The 20,014-nt window shown below is 38.4% G+C and overlaps 1 protein-coding gene across 2 annotated transcripts; it reads right to left on the bottom strand.

Annotated features, from left to right (window-relative positions):
- Positions 1–12,739: 12,739 nt before the first annotated feature.
- On the bottom strand, positions 12,740–19,509 carry LOC113349694 (dynamin-related protein 3A-like). Of its 2 annotated transcripts, none has more exons than XM_026593716.1 (20): positions 18,840–19,509; positions 18,080–18,362; positions 17,921–17,949; positions 17,698–17,799; positions 17,302–17,370; positions 17,153–17,212; positions 16,712–16,825; positions 16,542–16,590; positions 16,134–16,243; positions 15,787–15,879; positions 15,560–15,652; positions 15,326–15,463; positions 15,084–15,197; positions 14,872–14,970; positions 14,755–14,797; positions 14,410–14,576; positions 14,168–14,314; positions 13,972–14,024; positions 13,768–13,867; positions 12,740–13,643 (listed from the first exon to the last, which is right to left on the bottom strand). In XM_026593716.1, exons 1-20 carry the CDS (start codon positions 19,215–19,217, stop codon positions 13,359–13,361), a joined length of 2,526 nt encoding a protein of 841 aa, XP_026449501.1. In that variant the 5' UTR covers positions 19,218–19,509; the 3' UTR covers positions 12,740–13,358. The 2 variants fall into 2 exon arrangements, with proteins under 2 accessions (XP_026449501.1, XP_026449502.1); XM_026593717.1 differs by having other exon boundaries at positions 15,111–15,197.
- Between the last annotated feature and the right edge of the window lie 505 nt (positions 19,510–20,014).

Below are 20,014 nucleotides of genomic sequence, written 5' to 3'. Positions count from 1 at the left end.
ACTGAAAATGTTGTACAATCTTCGTCCGATGTCGTATTTTCGTGATCTGCCCATGTTTCTTCATCCTCAGAAAATTTCCAAGCTTTAAAAAAGAAGTTTTAGGCTTTTGATCACGTTTACGGGACGAAATTGACGAAACAGTAAACTTCCAGGAGACTTCCAGAAATTTTTCAGCTGGTATGTAGTCCAATGTTTTGGCCACATCTTTTTGCTCGTTTCTCCAATTGCTATGAATTTTGGATATGTTTGTAGAGGACATCCATACGAAGAGAATGGTATATGACCCCATCCCTATATTCTTCACCAATTTCTCCCATCTCGCTGCTTTGTGCGTGACAGTGTAAAATTATCTCAGGCGAGCTTGTTGTAAAACACTCATGTTGTATCTTTAGACCATTCGCTTGTGTCTGGAACGGTTGGTGAAGGATTTTAATGTCATTTATTAATTTGAGATCAGGACCCCTTGATTGATACATGAGCACGGTGCTTGCAGTTCCATCTTGTTTCTGTCAGTCGTAGAAACATCACTTCTGAAACCCTGGTCACGGGACCATAACTGAGGTTGCTCTCAAGAGGGGGTGATGTAATGACCATGGTTTCATGTCTTGGTGGTAGCATTGCTTTTATGATGAATGATTAGCACATGAGAATCTGGTGCCACGGGTCTTGGACTGTGAAACTGATCATCATGATCAGTGGACCGTCAGTCCCCAGTATTTTGTTAAATCTCTCCTTTTCGTTTTCTCTTCTTCTGGCAAGACATGGATAGAGGACCCAGGTAGAAAAATTGATGTAAAGACCTAGGTGGTCGAATTTGAAGGTACCTTGATGAAGGACTTAGTGGAAAGACCCGGTGGACATCGATCGACTGTGGAAGTTATGAATCTCGTCTAAGAATTGCTGCTTGCATATTGTATACTCTGGAAGCTGTAGGAACCTCATATGGTGTCGGAATTCAGTGCTTGACCCCAACTTTTGAATCTAAGAGACTGAGTTATCACATGGGGAAATAATCACTCAATTTGGAGTTGTAGAGGTCAGCCAACGAAGCATGCACATTTGTAATTTGTAACCCCGTACAAATTTTTCAGATTTCATAGACCTGACGGTAAAGGCCATATTTTTCAGCTTGTATGTCCGATTGATGCGCCCTTTTGGTATGTTTTTCTAAACCCATGGACCGAAATGTGTTGTATCTCATTTGTAGAGGTGATGAGAACATCTTGTAGAAGACTTGGGATTGTTCCCGCCCGTCGTGTAAGCTTTGGGAAGACTTTCATGTGAACATGTTATCATGTCTACATATATTGATATCAATCTTTAGTTCTTGGAGAAGTCCGCTTCATGTGTAACACTTGAGAGAATGGTTAGTTGATGAAGCCTTGTCATGAGGATGTTGCTTCTGAGACCGTTGTTGATGCTGAGACCACGACTGAATTTTCTCCAGATGTTCTTGTTGATGCTGAGACTATGAATGGAGTTGCTACACATATACTTGTTGATTCCGATACTATGGTTGGAGTTGCCCCAGGGACCTAAAAGGGATAGAACCATGATTATAGATATATTCTTTGCTCCTTCATCCAGTGAGCCTTTTACATTCATGAACTAGTTGGTGAGTTGAGCATTCCTAAGATGAAGATGTTCTAGGATTTCAACCTAAATTCTCCTGAATATGACTTTACTGTGAAGTGGCTTCGTCAGGGAATCGACGTTATTGTGGCAGATAACAGCGACGGTCTCCATTCTGGATGTGAGTATAAAAGTTCCTTGGTCGTGCAAGGCTTGTGATATAGAGAGGTTCCGTTGATGAAGTTTCATGGAATCACATAAGATTTCAAATTCCAATAAGATCAAGTCCCCAGTGTATGTTGAAGGAGTTTGTGCCATCCATGGATGAATGATGTTGCATCTGCTTCAGAAGTCTTATCACGGGATAATGAAGAATTAGCGATTGTAATTTAGTTACACTTTGATTGCGCTAGTGTTGAATCAGTGTGTCATCGTCGAGATATTTGTGCTGAAGATAGATGCGCCGTTATAGGAGGTGTACTCTTTGATTGGGAGCACAATTTGAAGGCTTCTTGAGCGTTGAAGCGTCATATCCCTTGAACATGTCTTAGGTTTGATCGTTTGGCTCCCAACTATCTTCTGTTGATTCAGCATTCCTTTAGTCGCGGTAGTGGGATTCAACACTTGTGCAGACATCATAGCTTTATGATTTTGTGGCACACGCGAACACTCCTGCAAGGCTATGGAGAAATGCCCAAATTATTCTTTGCCGTGTTTGAACATCATCTCAGTAATGAATGTTTCAGTGAGATGTTCGATTCCGAGAAATGTCAGATTCAACCACTTGGTAAAATATTGCTGAAGTGAGATTACCCACTTATAGCGTCTTGCAATAGCATAGATGCTAGCAGAATTGAGTCCCCATGCTAGAATAGCATGTGAGGAAATAAATGACATAGACATGGGAGGAATGAGACTCGCCTGAGTGCAGGACCTTTTGATGAATGTCTATGCATCTTTTGCAAGTTCTTGTTTCAACCTCGTCAAAGTTCGAAATTCCTCCAAGTGCTTTGATGATGGAACATCCGCCAAATCTTTTGTATCAGAACTTTCTTCGTTGGAGAGATGTGTAACCAAAGGCGCTTTGTAAGTACCCATCTTTTCAGCGTGGATCCACGCTCGTCTGAAGAACATGTCATATCCTGGATCTTCCTGATAATGTGAAACTTGGTTTCTGTCCAGGTTGAACTCATGTTCACTTTGAGAGTGATGTAGCCATAAGTAGTTCTGACCGTTCCTTCAAGGTCTCTGATTGAGATGGGAGCATGAGTATCTTCTTGTCGAGTGATGCATGTGGATCCGATGGTTTTCAGTGGAATGTTGTTGATGGCGGTGCCAACATCGACCAACGTTTTTCCAAATTCGTTTCTTCTGAGATTGACTGTGGTAAGCAGTCCCCAGTCGTATATCTCTTGGTCTGTGGCTGGAGGCTCAAGAAGTATTTCCGGAATGGACTTCTTGACACGATGTGGTTCAGTGCTGTGAACACGTCTCTCCTTTGTGCCTTCGACAGATAGAGAAACTCACGTTCGACCAAGGATTTAGCTGCCTCTTTGATAGGTTGCTCAGAGAGTGTAAAGGTACTGATTGGGGGAGAATTCTTGTGTACTCCTTCAGTCTCCAGTTGATGCTGGGATTCTCCATTTCTTCTTCAGTTGGCTCTCTCCTGATGAACGACAATTTGATTGCACCATCTTGAACCCAGACTTCTAGTAACTCGATCACTCCTTCATGAGAAGAGAGAAGTTTGAGTCTGTCTGATCATTTCCCCGTTCGTTGATGCCGGGTCGAGGTTTGTGCATTTCAGGATTGGTTATATTTTCTTTGCGCCTTCAGAGGATCCTGGGATGTTAGAGAAGCGTTGTGTCTCGGCTTTCCTTTCATTACTTTCAGCAACAACGTTTGTTGAAGGATGGAGATTGTACTGATTGTTGACTAGGCGTCGGCTGCTCCGAGGTTCCTCGATCTTGAAGACTTTGCTCTTTCCAGTAAAGCGGGTGCAGTAGTAGCCGATCTCTTCGCCGCTTAATAAAGCTCTGAGAAGGTCTGGAAACGAAGATTTTACAATAAGGCTCTGTAGACCGGGATCATGTCGTTGATACACAAGTCTACCAGTTGTTGTTCTGTGACGTTTGGATCATGACAGTCCAGGGCCTGGACTCTGAATCTTTTCACGTAGTCATTGGGGTGTTCATTGCTCCTCTGAAACATTCTTCCAAGATCAGAGAGAGTAATTTTCTTTGATACAAAGAAGTACTTTCTGTAGAAGGCGTTAATCATTTCTCTCCAACTGGTGATACTTCCTAGCGTGATGTTGTTGTACCAGGTATATGCCCTGCCTTTCAGGGATTTTGAAAATTGCTTCAGACGGACGACATGATTGTGCTCATGTTCGCCCAACGCTTCCAGAAACCGAGAGACATGCTCTCGAGCATTGCCTGTTCCATCATACAAAGTGAAGGTTGGAGAGGTATAACCTTTTCGAAGAGGAATTATTTGCGTAGCAGCAGGTTACGGAGGCTGGCGATGATGGACATGTGATGTCTTGTCTTTTTCACGGTTCTCCAAGAGGTGTTCCAAATCTTCTCGAGTAATAAAATTTGATGATTTTCTCGCTGATGGATCGTCTTCAGCTTTGCGGACTTCACTGTCATCCACTGTATGAATTAGAACTACTTCAGGATCAACATCTGAGGATGTTTCCTTTTCTTTTCCTTTTCCTTGAGTCTTCTCTGACATCTTGTCAGTGAGAGTCTTGAGATAATTGAATATCTCTTTCTGTGTTGCAGCCATATCAGTTTGATTCTTTGCAAGAGTCTCTTGCACTTTGACAAGATCATCAATGGTAGGTGGTGGATTTCCTATGACTTCCTCAGGGTGTCGGCCGAACAGAGGATGACCTTCCGTGTTAGCATGAGGAGGAGTAACATCACCACCGCCAGCGTTAGAGGCCGGAATTGTTTCCGGGATATCCTCATTGTTGTTGTTGCTAGTGCTAGCGTCGTTTGTGTTGGAACCTGTAACTAACCCAGACCTAAGACCAGCCATCTTTGTGAATTGTGAGATTGCAACTGAGAGATTAATCTCCCACTATGGTCGCCAATCTGTAGATGGGGAAAAATGATTTGCTGGTATTTACAGAATTGAGGAGACGTCCGTTTGGAGACTCCTTGAACCGAGCCAAGTGTTGAACCTCATACAGATGCACTGCAAGAAGGGAGTGCTTTAAGTTCGAGAGATCAATCTATAGGACTCCGACCTAAACGAAGAACAATGTCCGTTCCAGAGTCAATTCGGTCACAAGAGAGGATGGGTTGATCCGTAGGAGAGAAGCTGAGAATATGTGAGATCAATGGTGATCTAAGATTGTAGGTGTGTTGTGAATTCAGCGTAAGTATGCTCTGAATGATTGAATTTTACTCAATTGAGAGTGATTGCTCAGACGATGAGTTCGTGTAGATGAAATATTGTCTGTATGAACTTGCCGAGAAATCCCTTGTTTTAGACGAACGTTTCGATTATTCGAATCTTGTCCTCTCGATCAGGATTCAGAGATATCTTATAATGCATGAGTTGAAAAAACCATGATCCCATGAAGTGTGACAGTTGCTGGAATCAGAGAGTGGGGAAGTGAGAAATCATGTCAAAACCAGTTCCTCATCGTGCGGAGACTTGGTTAATTTTCCACCCACTATTTTGCTGACTCTTCCAACTGATTACACGACTTGCTCACATTCTCACCTTGTGTATGAACACACGTGCCGTATACCACCAGACCAAAACCCTAGTTAATATCCTCCCATGTGACATGATTGATGTCTCGTGATTGTGGAGTCAGTTGCTGACCTTATGGGACGATGAGTCCTTGTATTGCTGAGTTGAATATAATTTGCAAATGTTCTAAGACTCATGAATTAAATGCATGTCTGCTGAGACGAGGCATCATTGGATAAATGTTGATAATTTAAGATGAGCAAATTGTGTTGCTGAATTGATGAATATTGATGGTTGAACCAATGTCTTTAATCTGGAAAAATATTGCTAGTTCGAGCAAATATTGCCGGTTTGAGCAAATATTGCTAGTCTGAGAAAATATTGCTCGATGAATTATCGGTAGCAGGACCAAATAAAATATTAATTTAAGATATTGACTGCTGGGTCGAGTATAATAAACAAAAGTGTTGATCGTAGGATCAACATAAAATTATCAGCATTTGAATCTGCTCAGAATTATGTTTTTGCAGAGCTCTGGATTCAAAACCCTAATTTTAATGAATTAACGATTTATTGAAAATCAGCGAAGCAAGAACCGCAGGGACCGACTACATGGGATGACGAGTCGACCATGTAACGCCCAGATGATCGAATGAGCAAAATACCAAAGTCTCTTGAAGACCAGTCGGTGAAAGAATGATTAAATGCTGGTTTAATCATTTATTCAAATAATGCTCGTGTGAGCGTCAGATAATAAAACCTAGTCATGAGAAGATGAGGGACCGACCAAGAGGTCATGAGACCGGCTCTTGGCGGCCGTGGGACCAATTAATAGTTGTTAGAGCAAACCCTCAATTGCTTGAAAAAAGTTTGAACCTAATATGAGCAATTGAGCAAATTAGGTTAAAATCATTAAAACAAATGGGACCGGCTGTTTGCAAGCCTTGGGTCACCCTTGGTCGGTCAAGTGGATGTGCCCGTGTCACCATAGTGTCCATGTCTCAGTCCTGAGAGTTTCAATATTTTTCGATGTGCGTTTGACCAACATTTTGAGAAAATATGCAGAATCCAGGGTTTTGCTGAAACTAGCAAAAATACATGAGATGATAAAAAATAATAGATAAAACAGGGAATTGCAAGGTGTGGGACCGGCCACGGCTAGGGCATGGCCGGCCGGCTGACAAGTACGGTCCCACACTTTCCCAGTTTTATGTAATTTTATGTATTTTCTCTGAATTGAGGGAAATTCCATGCAACTGGAAAGTTTTATGAAATCAGGGAACTTCCATGAGATGAGAGAAAATAAAATAATAATAAAATAGAAAATGATGGAGTGTGGGACCGGCAATGGCCAAGGCATGGTCGGCCGGCCAACGGGCGCGGTCCCAGGGCACTCTTCCCAATTTTATGTAATTTTCATGATTTTAGGGAATTTTCATAAAATCAAAGATATTTGTTGAAACCAAAGTATTTTGTTGAAATCAGGGAGTTTTCATGGAATGAGGAAAACAAAACAAAACAAAACAAATAATAATAATAAAATAAGAGGTATGTGTGGGACCGGATAGGGCTCGGTCCAACGAGTTTTCTTAATTTTATAATATTTTTCATGGGTTTAGGAAAAATTCATGAAATCAGGGAATTTTCATGGTTTTAAGGAACATTCATTAAATCAGAGAATTTTCATGAATTGAGGGAAATAATAAAATAATGGGGAACCGTGAGGTGTGGGACCGGCACGGCTAGGGCATGGCATGGCTGGCCGGCTGGTGCTCAGTCCCGTGACACCTTTCTCTTATTTTATTATTTTATTTGACATAAAGAAATATCATGAGATTAGAGAATTTTCTTGAAAGGAAGGAGATTTGCTCGAATGAGAGAATTTTCATGAGATCAGGAAAAAATAATAAAATATGATAAAAATATAAAATTGGGCGTGGGACTTGTCACGGCGTAACCAGCCTGCTGGTGAGCCCAGTCCCCTGGCGCCTTTGCTAATATTTTATTATTATTAATATTATTATTCCTTCCTATTTTGCATAGGTTCATCGTTCATTCGTATTTTTGAAATGCTCGTTTGCGCATTCAAATGCTAGTTTCTGCATTATTGCTAAGTACACTTGCACCATTTTAGTCAGGACTTATTCGATGCTCAGATGCCTGCACGTTGAATATTTATTACTAACCCATGGAAATCTGCTGGGAAAACCATAAATTGAAGTAACGAAACATTCGAAGAATCGTAGAATATAGTTGAATATTCGGATACGATTAGAGATAATTAATTGATGGCTCTATACTAGCAGGGATTCCTATCTAGGAGCATTAATTATCTGAGAGTTGAGCAATATGAACTTGCTGGAGTGTCATATTTCTCCTATATAGTCAGGGAAAACCTGGTTGCATCTTGAAGACGTTGTTGCTCTATACTAGCAGGCACGCTGTCTAGGAGCCGTCAAATCTTTCAATTCTATATAGAAATAATTACTGAAATTTCTCAGTATTCATGAGATGTGTCGTGGCCTCATCTGGGAAACTACACATCTACATATACTCTGAGAGACAACCTTCTCAGTCAGAGATTTTATGGCATGAGCTTTCACGCTTTATTGAGAGACATGAGTCTCAATACTCATCCTATTGCCGGATCCGGAGTATGTATAATTATGGTTTTACGATTTTTCCCTTTTCGAAAATCCACCATCTACAACAGTAAGACTGAGTTTGTACTTTTGCTTTAACATCACTAGTTTTTGTCTCAAATAGGAAGATTATATATGGATTGTGTTAATATCACCTAAATAATCTCTTATATCTTTTGTTGCAAATCCTTGCACATTCCAAGTCAAGATTTTCATGGTTATAAATTTTTTACTTTTAATCCCACTCTGAGTGGTATGAAGATAAAATGATTGATACTAATGCTACAAAAGTTAAATTTTAAGTGATTATGAGAAAAGGAAAATACCTAATCATCAGCGCTTGGGGATTTGTCCTCAAACTTAAGAGAGTAGTTCTGCGTTGAGACTGTCCCATGATAAGAAGGATATGAATTCGGATATTGAATTTTATCATCAATGATTATTTGAGTATATCATTTGTTAAGTCTGCATGTTCACTAGAAGAATCCTGACTAGATTGATATTGCTCAAAATGGCGAATTAGGGTATGAATTGGTTATTTGTATGCTCTGGTAGGATGAATATTAGCTGGATCTAATTCATAAGCATTGCAACTATTGAAAGAAACATCAAATTCACTCATAGAAAGATAAGATCTGAGCAAGTTTGGATCAATACCCTCTCTTAAGTTTCCATGCTGAGAGCCATTAAAGTTTATAATTGAAGTATATTCCAAAATATTTGATGGGTTATTGGTGATGTTCATAGGAGAAGTACAACCCATTTCATATGTATAGGACCTCCTTGTTCCACCCTGATTCTATTTACTTGTCTATGAGTTATCTCTTCCTTTTCTTCCACGAATAAAGTTAACTTGGATCATACCTTGTTTATTACACCCAACAGATGGATTGAGCTCGTTTCGAGTCGCTGATTTTCCAGATGGATTTTTTCATTAGTACATGTCATCTTAGCTTCAGTACCTTGATTGACGTCCTCATCATTGCCTTACGCCGTTTTTTGCTGATTTTCATTTAATGCATAGGCTTGATTATCACTAACCATTATTGCACGTCGGATTTCTTGATCAGTTTGCATTAACGAAGTAGTATTATTAGTATCCTTTTATCTCATATTATTTAGATTTCTCCAAGATGATGGATCTAGAATGGAGTTGGGTGAAAGAAACTGTTTTTGCTACCGAAGAGGGTAGTTTGCAATAGTCACACAATCTTGTTCCTAATGATCCATTGTATATAACAATGGGTATATTAATTATATGTCCCTATTTTTAACACCCTACAAATATATCCTTGTACAACATTAAATATGTCCCTCCTTTTTAATAATCTTATCTATTTAAAATTAGATTACCTTAATACCCTCACCCATATAATTTTTTTTTATTTCAAAATGGAACAAATTTCTTCCCTTCCCACTTCACCACCACCACCAACATTCAACTACCATTCCACCACCACCGTTCAACGACCACCACCTACCAACCGTCGCCACCACTAATATTCCACCACCACTCCATCACCACCACTAGTACGCCACCACCACTAGTCTGCCGCTGCCACCACCACCACCACTAATCCGCCGCCATCGCCACTGCCGGTTTAGATATTTTTGTACCAACAACAGTATTTGATCCAAATAAAAATAGAATCAACAGTAATTGATAAAAAAAAAAGGATCAACAGTAGAAGTTGATCCATTTAGGGGATTAACAACAGTAGTTGATCCAAAAAAAAGGATCAACAGTGGTTGTTGGTCCCCTAAAAATTGGATCAACAATGAAAGTTGATCCATGTAAATGGAGTGAACTTGGCGTGAGTCGAACACGCATCATCTAACATGGAGTCAGTCATGCTACCATTGCACCACAAGTTCAACATTGGAAGAAAATTACATGATTTCAACTATAAGCATGATTATACTTATCCAAGGAAATATTGTCAACAGTATTTAAACTATAAGCATGATAATACTTATCCAAGGAAATATTGTCAACAGTAGGAGTTGAAAGGATCAACAAAAGTAATTGATCCCATAAAAAATTGGGTCAACAACCGTAGTTGATCCCATAAAAAATTGGGTCAACAACAAGAGTTGATCCCACAAAAAATTGGGTCAACAACAACAATTGATCCCATAAAACATATAAACAATACCAATTAATCTTCAGCTGTAGCTTCATAAACCATCAACCATGAGAGAATGCATTGGCATCTGCAAAATCAGGACAAATAGAGTCATTAAAACGTAAAATTATATGTGTTGCGCTCAAACTTGAATACAAAATGCACAGTACAATCATGCTTTGAGCATATCTCCTGACAAATTTGTATAAAATGGCCTAACTAACAACTTAAAAGGGCATACCTCAACACCAATAGCATTTGCAATCGCAACAAGGTATCCAAACCATTATGTTCCTCAAACAGATCCAAGAGTAAAGAGTTTTAATAATCCAAACACACTTGTTCAGTTGCAGCTAATTAGTACAGAACAAAGAAAACTTATTTTCAGCAAGACTTAGTAGCAAAAATTTTCTTAGAAAACCTAAAAACTATGAATTATCCAGAATTATTGTCCAATTTTGGGTTATCAATGGAATAATTTACTCGGGAAAAACAACTAGTTAAATAATATGAATTAGCATGTGCATATGTTAGAAAATCAATCACACCAAAACTTAAAACTAAAAAAGAGTCGTATTATCTAATCTAATTGCAGAGATAATTAAAAGCAAATGAATTAATGTTCAGAGTTCACCTTCTTTACAAAAATTTTTATGGTTTGACTTACACAAACTAGACAACTCTGAAGGTCCACAACTCTTTGAAATTCAACAGGATTCAAAGCTCCATGTTCAATACCTAAACCAGAAGCACCAATTTCATCTTCCGGCAAGTAGATTACAAAATAAACACCAACACCACTTTTTCTATAAACCCATTTTCGCTGCACCTTTTTTTATTTCAATCCAATTTAGAACTTGAATTTCGAAAGAACAAACCACCGCCGCAGCCGCCGCCACCACCATCATCATCTTGAGCTTCAATAATTCGAACAAGTTCAACTTTAAAATTACTAGAAAACAAAACCTAAAATAAGATCCCAATCTCGTTGAATATGATGTTAAAAATTAATCTTTCGAAAATGAAAAAGAAGGCCTTTCTGAACATGAACAAATCTATTGCTGATAATAACTTTTGATTGAATTCTGAATTTGTTAGCAGCGGCGAAGGTGGTGGAAGCGGTAGTGGAAGAGGTGGATATGATGGTGGTGATAGCCGAAGAGATAAAGAAGATATTGATCTTTTTTTAGATCTGAAATCGGAATGAAAGAGAAAATAAGTGATACCTCAACCGACACATGGGTATTTGTGGAATTACAGTTAAAATCATTTTCTTATAAAAAAAAGTAGGGATATAATTGTTAATGGATAAGGATATTTGTGAATACCATAAGAAGGAGGGACATTTATTCAATTACCACTATAACAATAGCCACAAAAATTGCAGGGTTGCTTCTCATAAAAGAGTCTGATCCAAACTTCTTCACCCTCTGCATTCTTCATCCAAAAACTCTACGAAGAGGATCTCTAGCATCCATTGAAAACTTGAGCCTTTTGGACCTTGCCTTTTGGGAGAATACAATCTCGTGGGTCTAAATCTTCAAATTCTCCCATTGCAGTAGCAATACTTTTCACTATATGCCGATTGTCAAACTCCGGCCGCAAGTTGTAGCGCCTTAACCAGAGAAGCTGTTTAATAAGATCCACTTTGATTTTAGGAATTCTAGGGTTCCACGGATCCATGACTAATAAGTCACCTTCTACAAACCAAGGTCGCAGCTTTAGAACCAAGTCATATTCTTCTTGAGAATAAAACTTAATCACATGACATTCATTCTCCTTTTTTTGAATGAAAATATCCTTGCTCTTAATCTAAAGTTTCTTTAATTCTTTATCTAATTCTCCAACAGTACACTGCTATTCCGAGCAAAGTTTGGCGAAAAAGCAGAATTTCCATTGATTTGTCCCTTCAATCAAATCTTCTGTGGAAAGTATGGGTTGTTTTAGTTCTTTGAGTCTCTCAGATAAAAAAGTATTTTCCATTTTATTTTGAACCTCACTAATATGAGGGTACATGAGAAAAGAGAAAGCTTTAGCAGACTGGGAGTAAGAGGATATGTGATGAAGGAGAAAGAGAAGGATGGCTATGTACCAGAGATTGTTGTTTTTCTGCATAGTGAATGTTGGACACTTGTAAAAAAAAAGTAGGAAGGAAGTTGTTCTCTTAAGAAAAGAAGGAATAGTAGGCAAAACTACTCTAATTGTCTCAGACAGTCATACAAGTGCTATAGACCAGAACATACACATAAAAAAAAAAGAGCGCCATTGGTAAACAATAAAGTTATAGCATGCAAGAAAAATTTGAACCAGAAGAGAGAAAAGATTGTAATAATTGCATGCAAGATAAGATTTTAGAGATAAGAGGATTTGAAATTTGTGTTTTAGGGAAGAAAATAATGATGAGTTAACTCCGCGTCTCACAACTACTTAAGTATTTCTCTTCGTCTAGTTTCATTTAGACCCATTAATTATTCAGTAATCTTTTTAATTTATTTCTTAGTAGGTTCGATGATATTTCTTTTCCAATACAGGAGATTTTCACCGGGAATATTAAGATTAGTTATCATGATTTGAACAAGGATAAGTTTTCCTAACATTAGAACACCCCATATAAATGTAGGAAAGTGGCCTAAGTACAGGTCCCCCATACGAAAAGTTTCCAACTTCGGAAAGAATATACAGTAATAATAAAATGCATAAGCCAACTTTGATAACTAGGCATCCTCAGGTTTGGGAAGACAGAAACCAAACCAAAAACAAAAAATGATACATACTAGCCAGTTTCAGAAGATCACAAAAGGACTACTTGTTTCGTTACAAAATTCTTGGGAACTACTTAAACCTCAGAACCGTATCCATCACTGCTGATTGGGGTGTTCTGAACTAGAAATCAAAAACAGCCCTATATCCAAATCCTAAACTACACACCTGATCGTGTCAAGTTGGCCTTTCGACTTTGCAGTGACCATATAAAACAAGGCACATAACAGGACACAGTTTAGCTTTTTTCAACTAAGTGGCTGACAAGGGCGACGTGTTCCCTTACCCCAAAAAGATGGATGAAGCAGCTCAATCAAATCCACCAGCAAGGACCCCTCGACCAACGAAACAAATTTGTTACAGAGAATTCACATAAAACAAGGGTAAACTCTCAACACTATTATTTATTTGGTCCGTATCGTTGTCGGAACAAAGATATGAAGGTGGGACGAATGAACACCTTTGCAGATCAAGGGCACCGACCAAAACAAATATTAGTTCATAACAACGTTAACAGTACATCCCATGTGCTGTTTCCAGACGCCTACATGTCAAAAGATGAATAAGTAGACCCCAATATGCCTTGTCGTGAATTTCCATTATCCATGTTTGCATTCAATGGTGAGTTCAATTCCCCCGAATGAGATGATTTCCGGGACCTGGGGTTCTTTGGAGAACTGTAAGAATTGTAATCATTGCTACTACCTGGTGAATAAAACGATGACGATGATGATGGGAGTCCATGTATCTTTGGCAAACCGGTTGGATCGGTTCCCAAACTGTAACCCTTTTCTATTGTTTCAGCTTCCATTGGCAATTCATCCAATGTCTACAGCAATGGGAAAATAAAAGAGGGATCAGCCAAATACTTTATGCAAGTCAGAGGTAACTTTGACACAGAATAATTTCGTGTTAAGATAGACAGTGGCTTCCACAAAGCATGAAACACTGACCCGGAAAGCCTGTTGCAGAACACGAAGCATTTCTCGAGTGCGCTTCCTTTTCATTGCCACCTCATCAGGTTCTTGCAGCATCTCCTCGAAAAGGTTGTCTCTGTTAGAAACAAAAATAAAGATAACAGGTCAACATGATGCATTTGCATATAAACCAGTTCCACATACGCAAAGTCTTAGTTTGAGTTGGCAATTTCATGTCACCTGTAAAGTTTTTTAATGAATACATTGTGAAGATCTCGTTTGGTATGGTTGACCTGGATAACAGTAAACACGTATTAGAACTTAGAAGTTATGAGCATTCGTTCCATCAACATATACTGCTTGGTGAATACGTCATATAAGTATGCTTGATGGCACATGATAACAGAAAATTACGATGGAACAATTGAATACTTACCAGAAAGTGCATAATTGCTTTGGGCACTGAATCTTCAATATTCTTCCTGACAATGTCGTAGTACGATCTCAAAAGCAACTTGGTAACTGCGATTTCAATTGCCTCCTGCTCTGAACGGGTTTCTGACGGTCTCAAAACACTTGGGGGCTGCATAATTTTACTCAGAATTAAGCTTGAACTGAAAACACCAGATCTACTTTGCCAGCTTAAACAGTGATCAAAGGACAGTCTTTAGCATTTACCTCTCTCAACTGGATCATAGATAGGGCGTGCTCCATCACATTGTGCTCCATCATGTTGGGAACGGGCTCACTGTATGGCCTGCTCATTGAGTTATCTTTTGCAGATATACGGTTCTCATTCCCACCAAAAATAGATGAAATCCCCCAACTTGAACTGGGGTTATTTCCTGAATATTCAGTATAGCTGTTACCAAACTAGAATACTAACCAAACAGAAACACTACCCAGGCAGGTTAATTTACTAATATTATACAAGTATGTCCTTTTTTTTTTAATCACATGAAAATATATATAGAAAAGTTGAATACGGATAAATAATCCAGAAAAGTTGACCGCAATACATACCAGCTAATCTGTTTTTCTCTGCGTCCATCACAGGTCGAGGTATCTGGTTGTCATATATGTAAGTAAGAAAACCAGGCAAAATACTATGTCAACAAATAAATAAGATATTCGCCATACCTGATCAGTAACAATTCCGTTCGCAGGTGATCTAGCAAGAATACCTCGAGATTTCTGAGCTTTCTCAGATGCTAACCCTCGATCAGCTTCAGTCCCATCCTAGGATCAACAATGTGAGAACCAATTAAAAATTTAGAAATCATGAAACTAACAATATCTAGCTGCTATGCCTAAAATCGTCATTTGCATAGCCAGGAAACAGAAAAAGGAACCTTCAGTCTAGGCACAGTTGCAGATACCCTTGACGACTTGACCTGCTGCAGCGCAGACTCCACAGCTTTACTCCCACCAATGAAATTTGGGTGCGAGGTGTTTATATAATCCATCTGAAAAATTAAAAACAAAGGGTGATGACAAACAAATTTGATAATTTGGAATTTCTGCTATTCTTCACTGATACCCTAAATGATTCCAAGGCTAATGAAACGAAGGAATGATTCCATACTACGCATACCTCCATTTCAATAAGGTGTCCAATCATAGTCTCAGAAGGTTCTAAGCCTTCTCGCAAAAAGTTTCCTATAACTTCATCCATGCGCTTTCTGAGAGTAGGGAACCTTTGCAACTCGTTCACCAGGCAGCGATGACTCATCTGATAAATTTACAGTTTCAAAAGGATTGCAAAATAAATACCAACCTGAAACAGTCTATACAAAACAACAATGATGCCCTTTTGAAGTTTACCAACCTTTACTAATTCATCATAGATAAATCTCGCACACTGCAGGCTTGGATCTAACAAACGAGCAATCTGCCTTCGTATAAGAACCTCAAATGGCACCTTAATATTCAAGAGAGAAATGATCAGCATACAATAGGGAAACTGAACAAACAGAATGCAGGGTAATAAACAGTGGCTTTCAAAAACTTTATAAGACTATACAAAAAAAAGATGACAGGCACTTTAAAACCCACCTCAGGTACAAATAAAGCAGATCTAGGACCAGTAGCATTTTGAATAGCTGTGCGGATGTCATCATCAGTTAGATCATCACACGGATCCACTTCCTGCAAAAGCTCACAACCAAAATCAGATACTGCATACTTAAAATCTACCTTACCTAATCAGAAGGTGGTCTAAGTGGAGTGGGGTATATACAGCACAGCAATGTTTGAAAAGACAATCAAATATCCAGGTTTTAAGGTTTATGCTCCTTTGCAAAACATTCTGGCTTTAGTTAACAGCAATACAACAAGAAATCTATGCAAATAACTGGTAAGACTACTTGTCTACTTCACATATTAATGGTAGCAATACGCACTTCTAGACTCTTCACAAAGATTGATTGGAAAATGTAGTGAATTCGTGCTCCTCCAGAGAGCTCGGATGTTGACATTTCCTCGTTTTTTCCTTCTACCATGGAAGTCAAAGCTGCAGCCAAGAAGTCAAATACGAGGGTACAAAAGAGATCACAACACGGACGAAACAATTCAAGAACAAATGAACCTATCGAGTAACAGAGAGGTAAAAGAAAAATTAACTAAAGTTTAAACGCAGCTCTACCAACTGACTCAGACGAACAATCTCCATCAAATAAGAATTACACTACACTTGAAATCTTCAAATACAGCGCAAAAAAACGAGTTCATACACAGTTAATAACTCCTGTGGTTGACCTGATATGTTTAGGATACAGATGAAATTAGCTTTCGGATAACAAGATAATTACCCTCAGAAAATTTTGAAAGAATGTTCAGTAGAAGTGCTCCCTGACCAGCCTGCAGATAATTAGTGAATCAAAGGTCAGTTGAACTACTCAGATTTAGTAAGACTTCTAAAATGCAGCCAATTCAAAAGGAGGAGTGTCCCAAATAAAATAATGTAAAATTTAATACATACTTTTGATTCTGTTATTTCCCCATAGCTAGCATGCTCCTTCGCCACAGCCACCAGTGAAGAACTTATGCGTGACTTCAACTCTGGAAGCACTGTTTTAATATGTTGCACTAAAATCTACAAGTAACAGATTGATAAGCATAAGGTATAAATCGGGATTGAAACAGAACTAAAAGATGTCAAGAACCTGAAGTGTACAAGTTCAGATGCACTAAGACTAGCACTATGAAACTGCTACACTATAAAGCACTATGAAACTGCTACACTATAAAATTTGGGTAGTGTAATAAATAAATCGACACGGCATATCAAATGATACAGTAAAATCGCCTGGTAAGAGCAAAAGTTTATAGAACAAAGAAAATTTAGGTCATCCTGTATGGAGATCCAAAATTTAAGTCGCACTTGGGTATCTATTTTAATGAGGTCAGCCAATATGTCTACCTGGTTCAACTTCTTAGCTAATTGAGGGACACCGCACCGGTCAGCAAGGCCATTGTACACCTGAAACAGTTAAAAAGTACACGCAAAGTTGGTAATCACTTCTAGACTAAGTGGTTTAAAACAAGTCAAGAGAATAATTGTGGTTATACAGGTCGACTGCGAAAGAAGCTCTCTTCTTGGGAAAGTGCATCCTTGATACTCAGATTCTGCATAATATCCTGTTCATAACACCACCAGCTATATCAGAGTTGAACAGTCTACAGCATATATATCACTATGAAGAATATAATTAGCGGATTAATTCGTCTTTTTATCTGATTTAAAAATTGGTGTAGTTCTAAATGGAAAGAACACTGACAATCGACAAAATCAGCCCTTTCAGGAATATTTACCAGCACTATGGTTTGTCAAATCTTCTTGACAACTTAGAAAGGCTTTCATAAAATTATAATATAATCATTCATCAAGACCATTTGATATCAGTATTAAATCAAGAAACAATCCAAATCTAAAGAACTTTTCATCTAGAGTGATAGAATACCTACCTGCTGACTACGATTCACAACACCAACATAACCGAGTCTTAAAGGGACAACTTTTCCAAGCAAGAAGTTGCGGGCATCAGTACCTCTGTCCATGATATCCAGCTGCAGCCAAAAAGTGAATTAATATTAAGCAAAAAAAAAAAACCCTGTGATATCTAAACCTGTTTCCAGACACCAATCCATGACATTAAATTTTCAAGCAAAAAATTGAAAAATCTTTCACCTTGGTAATTACACCAATAGTTCGATAACCTGCCAACAAAAAACAGAAGATGCAAGCCTTAGAATTAAGTTTCTTGTTAACAAACGTAATAACTACTAAATCCATTTATCCAAATGCACACATGAAATATAAATGCCAAAAGGAACTCTACAAATTTACCATCAGGATCAGCAGTTCCTGCGATCTGAAGTGCATCTGAATTCGCCAAATCAGCATTTGCTGGTGTAACTGCTAAAATTAAACAGCTTGGATGTTTGATATACGATAGTATCATTGTTCTTATTCTGGCCTCGATATCAGATGGCTGATCACCTACTGGAACCTTTGTTATTCCAGGTAAATCCACCAATGTAATATCGAGAACATTTGGTGAATATATCTTTAAGCGGATCTGTTTGTCTGAAACACCCTTGTTGCCTCCTGCTTCTCGATCTGTTTCAGCCTGCATACAATAATTAACCAAATTACACGACAAGCTGCAGTTGGGATTTGCGGGATATCCCCTTAACTGTGTGAGTAGAAAAGTAAAATCAACCGAATATGCATGTTATCTAGGTCAGCTATACGAAACAGAATCGTCAAACTCAATTTGTCAGTGAACATAGTTAACACATCACTAAACGATCATTCCTCCTAACTGAAAAAATCAACTAATTAACTATGTGTAATATCTGCATCCCTAACAAGTTAAGCCCCATGTATAAGTTTGAAACACAGCTGAAATTATGATTCACAGGATTGGTTTCTTTTCCTAGTCTCTCTAAATGATCATTCATAATTGCAATTTGTGAACAAACTAGGTTATCAATGAATTTTGAGTTTCTCCTCCAACAAAACCCCTAGTTCGTTATTTCCAGTAATACAATTAGACCTGAAAACACTAAATGAATTCAATAAAAGAAAGATTAAAATCTGTCACCTGAATCTCTCTGCGAATATCAGAGAAATCAAAGAATTTCTTCTTAGGCAAGTGCAAGAACTCTCCATACTCTTCATCAGCTCCACCATCAGATTTACGTTTAGTCTGCAACAATTGTAAAACCAATGGTCTTCTTGTACAAATATCAGAACCTCTGGGTAGAAAATCTCTACCAACTAGAGCTTCTAAAACACTTGATTTACCACTACTTTGACTTCCAACAACAGCAACTTGTGGTAATTCAATCGTTGATGAACTTCCTAATTGTGCAAATATATCTTGTAGTTTATTCACGATTGGTATTACTGAATGACCCAACGGTGATGATGATGACGAGGTCGTCGGTTGTTGAGCTGTTGAAGTCGTTTCTTCCGCCATTGATCACTAATCTCAATCGACTAAACCCTAAAAAAAAATGATTCAATAACCTAATGTGTGAAATTTCGATTTTGATTTTGATTTTTTTTTAATGTTATTCTTCTTCCCCACGGAGTCTATGAAATGGTTGAATGAATTTGAGTTAGTGATGAAATAATGATAAATCGGGTCGGGAGAGAGATTTTTGATTGAAACTTTTGCCAGCAACGTAAGGTTGGATGATCCTGTGTGGGGCAAAGAGATACCTCCTGCTAGAACAACTATGTGCTTGATTGCGCCTTGTGTGGTTAGGCTGTTAACGTGCGCAAACCTGGTTAAAGAAATGGGAGGAAAGAATAGTTCCGGTGTCGTAAGCACGACAAAAATAAAACACCGGGAAAACTATTTTGACACGAGGTTTATTGCTTATGGTTCTGACTCTACGGATTTGACTCTTCGTTTACACATAAAAGACCGGATGGGATGATAATACACAAGTACTTTAATTTGAAGTCAATGTTAGAAGTCATAAGAGTAGATGACAAAATATAGTATTTACCAAAAGACCGACAGCTAAAGAGTAAGACCAGGTCTAGTGGGTATTCCCAGCCACTTCCCAAACACCTTTGCACCTCGGTCTGGGAAGGACCTGGTTCTTGTAGTTTTTCCCAGTAAAATCCAAGGACGGCTGACCATTAGCCGTTCTAAGCAAAAAAAATGGATAGCAATCAACCGTTCTTCAAATAACGGCCAGTGATCACCCGTTTCAATGGAAACGGTTATTCGTTAACCGTTATTCCTATCTTGACCAGTCAAAC

The sequence above is a fragment of the Papaver somniferum genome, chromosome 2 (assembly GCF_003573695.1).
Source record: "Papaver somniferum cultivar HN1 chromosome 2, ASM357369v1, whole genome shotgun sequence".
Lineage (NCBI taxonomy): Eukaryota > Viridiplantae > Streptophyta > Magnoliopsida > Ranunculales > Papaveraceae > Papaver > Papaver somniferum.
The sequence above is the reverse complement of the archived record's forward strand: the minus strand, read 5'-3'. Positions and strand labels throughout refer to the sequence as shown.

Excerpts from the sequence above, each read along its gene's own strand:
- LOC113349694 (XM_026593716.1), bottom strand. The coding sequence starts at position 19,217 with ATGGCGGAAGAAACGACTTCAACAGCTCAACAACCGACGACCTCGTCA. Across the intron at positions 14,798-14,871 it reads ACGGAATTGTTACTGATCAG|ATACCTCGACCTGTGATGGA; the intron begins GTATGGCGAATA and ends TATGACAACCAG. Across the intron at positions 13,868-13,971 it reads TTCATTAAAAAACTTTACAG|AGACAACCTTTTCGAGGAGA; the intron begins GTGACATGAAAT and ends TGTTTCTAACAG.